Here is a 5,960-nt window from a genome sequence, read left to right as displayed (position 1 = left end):
TGAAAATCTGTTAGTCTCGGTAAAAATTGTCAGTCTGGAAATCTCTCGGTTTGGAATTAACCTGTCACTCCGGGTGAAAATACGTCAGCCTAGGGGGGAAAATTCGTTTGTTGAGGAAACTCCCCCGGCTCCTCACCAGCCAGGGGCTCGGCGCCCCCTCGGACACCACACCCACCCAGGGACGGATCCCCCGGGTCGCCCTCATGGATAGCAATGCCCCCGCACACCCTGCGGAGAACAGCCGCAGCCACGCTGGACGTCTTGACTCCGCCCCGCTGGTCCCTCTCGACCAATGGGCGCCGATATTGGCCGCGCATCACTCAACTCTGGCCAATCGAGGGAGGCCACGACCATAGAAAGGCCGGGCACGGCGGAGCCAGGCCGCTGGGCGGCGGCGGTACGCACTCACGTAGACACTCTCAGGCCATGGTGGTGGTGGCACCCGCGCAGAGCCCGGCCGCCGGGGTCCCCAAAGTGCTGCTTCTGTCCGGCAAGCCTGCCGCCGCCGCCGCCGCCGCCGCCGCCGGAGCCCCGGCCGGCCGGGCTCTGCCTCTCATGTTGCCGGGCCAACGAGGGGCCAGCCCCGAGGCAGAGAGCGGAGGGCCGCCTCAAGCGCGCAAACGACAGCGCCTCACACACCTGAGCCCCGAGGAGAAGGCACTGCGGAGGTGGGCGAGGGCTGGGATCTGGGACTGGATTCGAACCCGGACAAGGGTCTGGGTCTGGATCCGGTAGCGCTCGGGCGCCCTTGGCCTGGCCGGTCTGGTGCCAGCGTGGCGGGGGCGGGGCGGGGCGGGGCAGGAAGTCTGGACTAACCAGATCCACTGCGCTGGGTAGAGTCCAGGGCTGCTTAGGCCTTTTTTATTTCCTCCTTTTCTATCTCATTAAAGAGAACTAGAGCTGGGTATGCGGGCACCAGGATTCCAGGCCATATTGCTGTGTGACCACAGACCGGCTGTTCAGCTTTTCTGAACTTGGAGTCGATTAGCCTTTTCTTGGGTTTACCTACTTTTTTGGAGGGACAGCTGAAATGACAGCTGTTGAAAGATCAGGCTGTGAGCTCTGTAAGGCTAACTAGTCGGACCTTCACTCTCTGCGTGCTTACAATGGTACTTACTTCAGAGATTGTCGGTGAAATTTAAGTCAGAGATGCCTAGTACTTAGTCCTCTGTTATGTTTGTTCTTTTTTGATCAGTGTGCCCTTTGTAATTAAGTGCCTCCTGGAGCAGATATGGCCCCAGCCATCAGGGGTTGCCTAGGATCGCAACAGTAGGGCGAAAAGCATCAGCCTCTCCCTTATGAGTTGGTTTTGGGAAGGGAAGGTTTATGTCATGGCGCGATTGGAGACTTCACTGGATTTAATCAGTCCAGGATGGATTCTGTTTGAGGGAAATGTAGTCAGGAAGCAACGGGGGAATTGAAAGGGGAAGAGGATATTTATGATGCAAGATGAATTGTATTTTGTGTCCAGCCCCCAAGCTGTGGGTAGAATGAGACTGAGGTGGATGATGCAATATGGGAGAGAATAAAACAGTGTGGGAGAGAATAGAGCAGTTCTTCAAGCCAAATTGAAAGAAGGCTCTATTTTTTGTTTTGTTTTGTTTTATTGAGGGGAGGAGCCTGAAGTGTATTTTACCATTAGTCTACCATACACTGTAAATTTATATGAAAGCACCAGCTGGCCAAGTTTTCAAATAAAGATATAAATAAGGTTTGAGATGACTCAGTGTGGTATGTCCCTTCTGTTCTCAGGAAACTGAAAAACAGAGTAGCAGCTCAGACTGCCAGAGATCGAAAGAAAGCTCGAATGAGTGAGCTGGAACAGCAAGTGATAGATTTGGAAGAAGAGGTAAAACTACTCAAGGCCAAAGTCTTCTCTTTTCTCCATTAGTGAAATGTTCTCATATTTGCTGCCCATCCCAAGTTTTTTCAGCCCCTTGTAGAATAAAATTGAACATGTAATTAAAAGTTTAAGTTAGGGTAGATAGGTAGTTGGTTAAGTGGTGAAGTTTGATGAGAGCCGAAGTGATTGACCCTCTGGCATGTGGTACTAGATCTGTTTCAAAGTTGGTGAATTTACAACATTACAACATTTTCAAGTTAACACTAAAAAATTAGCAAGAGCGAATAGGAAATCATTGCTTAAACTTGAGCCCCTTCTTGACTTGGCCAAAAGTCCACTAACAGTTCCCTTTTCCTTCTGGGGTCCACCTAAACTTAAATTGTTGCCAGTTACAAATCTTGAATACATAACGATTATATTATTCTTATTTCCTTTTTTACATATTTTGATTTATGGTCCACTTTTATTATTACCTGCCAGTTCAAGATAGGATTTTTTTAAACATCATTTCTAAATTAAAGCCACAAGTCACCCTTTACTGAGGTCTATGTTAGTTGGAGGCATTGTGTTATTCGTGACTGAATGGCACTTCTTAAATAGCTTATTTTTAGTAATTATGACCTTGCCTTCTAATACCTACTGTGAGCAACTGGATAAGCATAGAGTTTCCCAAAAGGTCATGGGGGAAGGAAAGGAAATCGATTGTAATGAAACTTCATCAGGTGAATTAAGTGAAAGAAATAGATGTTTTAATAGCCTCTTATGAACTGTCTTCCAGAATCAAAAACTTTTACTAGAAAACCAGCTTTTACGAGAGAAAACTCATGGCCTTGTAGTTGAGAACCAGGAGTTAAGACAGCGCTTGGGGATGGATGCCCTGGTTACTGAAGAGAAGGCAGAGACCAAGGTAAGGACCTCGTTTATTTGGTGCCATATGTGAGAATTGGTTCTAAGTGACATGACATGACCTCTTTAATGACACTTCATTTTCAAGTGTGCAGTGGATAGTACTAAGTCCTAATAATTAAAATAAGTTCTATGACTTTCTAAGAGCAAGTACTAACAAATGCTGATATAGCTAACAAGATGTGCCAGCATTAAGAAACAGAATAAGAGAACCAGTAAAATCTGACTTTAAATGCTACTAGAATTATAGTTTGTTGATGAATATGAATGAGTAGGAAAAGGATTCATTGTGATAGTGACACCTTTCTGATAGAAGGATGGTGAATGGCTTTAATTTATGGATTACGGCAAGTTCAGTGACAGTGCCTAAGTTCTAAGATTGACAGTAGGACAGCTCTACCCTGTGAAGGTAATGTTCAGAACAAACTTTAATTACTATCAAAAAAAACCCTGGGCCTAAATTCACTATAGAACTTTATTACTTAGGAATATTATTATGGAGAATATCATTAAGATATTATTTAAGAATACCAGTCCTACTTGAATCTTTAAGGAGTAAAAATGTTTCGTCGCATAGAAAATCAGTGGAAAGTTAGTCTTATCTCCCTTTTTTCATCTTTTCTTGAGGAGGACTCGAGAAAATGGAAATAACAAAGGGAAAGATTTTAGCTCTAAAGTTTAGTTTTCTAACTTTCTTGAAAGTGGAGAATCACAGCTGCCCGGTTAGCATTTCCTTGGGGATTCTCAGCTGTGTGAGCTGTTTATTCACTTTGGTCTTTCCTCCCAGGAGAATGGAGCGAGGCTGGTGACCGGGTCTGCTGAGTCCGCAGCACTCAGACTACGTGCACCTCTGCAGCAGGTGCAGGCCCAGTTGTCACCCCTCCAGAACATCTCCCCATGGATTCTGACAGTGTGGACTCTTCAGACTCTGAGGTAGAGGTGGTTTGGATTTACTGAACAGCTGTATAACTATTTAATTCCATCTGTTGGATGCCCAACATCCCTAACCAGAAAGATGAGGTCAGAAGTTAGTTTGAGTTGGGTTAGAAGTGAACATAGACTACCTTCCTGTGTCCAGGTGATTTAGGACATGGAGTACAGTAAGATAAACAGGTGTGGTGGGTCCTGGAGGTCATCCTCTCTAGCATCATGATTAATTTACATTAGGAAACCTAGTACTAAGTGTTCCAGCTAGATTCTCAGGTGCATTCTAACAGTTGGACTCATTTAATTTTTTGCTTCTTGCAGTCTGATATCTTGTTGGGCATTCTGTTCAATTTGGACCCAGTCATGTTCCTCAGATGTCCTTCCCCAGAGTCTACCAGCCTGGAGCAGCTGCCAGAGGTCTACCCAGAAGGACCCAGTTCCTTACCGGCCTCCCCTTCTCCATCACTGGGGCCGTCATCAGCCAAGCTGGAAGCCATTAATGAACTGATTCGTTTTGACCACGTATATACCAAGCCTCTAGTCTTAGAGATACCCTCTGAGACAGAGAGCCAAGCTAATGTGGTAGTGAAAATTGAGGAAGCACCTTTCAGCCTCTCAGAGAAAGATCACCCTGAATTCACTGTCTCAGTGAAGGAAGAACTTGCAGATGACTTCATTCCAGAGCTGGGTAGCCCAGATCTACTTTCATCCAGCCACTGCCTGAAGCCATCTTCCTGCCTACTGGATGCTTACAGTGACTGTAGCTATGAGGGCTCCCCTTCCCCTTTCAGCGACATGTCCTCTTTGCTTGGTGTAGACCATCCTTGGGAGGACACTTTTGCCAATGAACTCTTTCCCCAGCTGATTAGTGTCTAAGGAGTGATCCAATACTGCCCTTTCCCTTGACTATTACACTGCCTGGACGATAGCAGAGACACCTGTGCTTCATTCAAAAAGCCAAAGCAGAGGGCGCACAATCCTAGAGAATTCTTCTAAAGTATTTGTTTAAACCTCACAGGTCACCCAAGTGTCTTTTGACACTCAGCAGTCAAAGGTACTCAGATATTGCTATAATTACAGCTTTTAAAGTACCTTTAAGGGCAGTAGTTTGCCCTAAAATACTTATGGTAAGGGACATTGGACAAGTGTCTTATACATGGAATTTATGAATGGCCCTTTAGTCCTTTCTCTTCCTTCTCAGAATCCCAGGCTTGCCTCCGATTTTAGGTCTAGTTTGCTTCTGCAAGCAGAGAGTACACCTACCTGAGGGGGCTCCTTTTCCCTCATGTACAGTTCAAGTAAAGATCAAGAATCTTTTGTAAAATTACAGAAATTTACTATGTAAATGCTTGATGGAATCTTTCCCTGCTAGTATAACTTTTGGAAGGTGCTTTCTCCATTTATTTAAAACTACCTGTGCAATTAAAAAGTGCAATGCAGTTTTTGTTCTTTGATTCCTTCTTGGTCCTTGTGTTGTCTAGGCAATTTGCTATTTGCTATGGTAGTGATTTAACCAAAAAGCATGCCACTTTTTAAGGTGACTGAAGGTTTTTCCCCTTTAATGACTGCCTGCTTCACTTTCTGGCTACCATGATATATATGGTCTATTCTTTGAGCAGTTACTGTATTTCTGAGACAGTTTCTTCAGCCTAATTGACCAATACCATAGCTAGTGAGTGGCAGAGTTAGAACCCTTAACCACTGTTTTGCCATTCTATCTCATGTGAGAGAAAGACATGCCATTAAATATCAAGATTTTCTTGCATTTATTAAAGGGATTAAGAGCATTTTCTAGAATAAGATTCCCTGGGTTCAACTCTGCCACTGGTTAGTTGGGTAACCTTGGACATATCATAATATTACTTATTTCCTCATCTATAAAGCAGCATAATAGTACCTCTAACAATTGCTAGAGGATTCAAAGAGATGGTGGATCATAAGCACTTGTTATATGTCAGGCACCATCCCAAGCACTCAAAACTTAGCTATTATCTCTTAATTCACTTTCGAAGGGTTTTAATCTCTTAAAGAATTACATATACTTTAGAACTTGTTTCACAAAAGAATGAACCTATTCAGAGGAAAATCCTAGAGACATTAATACAGCCCCAAAACTAGAGACTTGATAAACTCATCATCCTTTATGATGCACTTCTAGCTTGGGAATCCACTTATATGAAAGGACTTCTCCCACTTATAGACATTATTTCACTTATTCCTGCATTCTATGTCAATATTTATTAAGACTACCTCGGGGAAGGTAAAAGTGACTGAATAGACAAAA

General features: G+C 44.1%; 1 protein-coding gene across 1 annotated transcript; it reads left to right on the top strand.

Moving 5' to 3' along the window:
• Positions 1-380: 380 nt before the first annotated feature.
• XBP1 (X-box binding protein 1) lies at positions 381-5,130 on the top strand. Its single transcript, XM_033097523.1, has 5 exons — positions 381-668; positions 1,753-1,849; positions 2,622-2,750; positions 3,537-3,682; positions 3,998-5,130. The coding sequence occupies exons 1-5, from the start codon at positions 427-429 to the stop codon at positions 4,182-4,184; spliced, it is 801 nt and encodes a 266-aa protein (XP_032953414.1). The 5' UTR covers positions 381-426; the 3' UTR covers positions 4,185-5,130.
• Positions 5,131-5,960: the final 830 nt, after the last annotated feature.

The sequence above is a fragment of the Rhinolophus ferrumequinum genome, chromosome 25 (assembly GCF_004115265.2).
Source record: "Rhinolophus ferrumequinum isolate MPI-CBG mRhiFer1 chromosome 25, mRhiFer1_v1.p, whole genome shotgun sequence".
In the NCBI taxonomy this organism is placed as follows: domain Eukaryota; kingdom Metazoa; phylum Chordata; class Mammalia; order Chiroptera; family Rhinolophidae; genus Rhinolophus; species Rhinolophus ferrumequinum.
Note: the sequence above shows the minus strand (reverse complement) of the source record. Positions and strands in the feature narration are given on the sequence as shown.

What these genes read in the sequence shown, in the direction of transcription:
- XBP1 (XM_033097523.1), top strand. Translation starts at nt 427, where the DNA reads ATGGTGGTGGTGGCACCCGCGCAGAGCCCGGCCGCCGGGGTCCCCAAA. An exon ending in TGATAGATTTGGAAGAAGAG is followed by an intron (nt 1,850 to 2,621) that starts GTAAAACTACTC and finishes ACTGTCTTCCAG; the next exon opens with AATCAAAAACTTTTACTAGA. An exon ending in TGGACTCTTCAGACTCTGAG is followed by an intron (nt 3,683 to 3,997) that starts GTAGAGGTGGTT and finishes TGCTTCTTGCAG; the next exon opens with TCTGATATCTTGTTGGGCAT.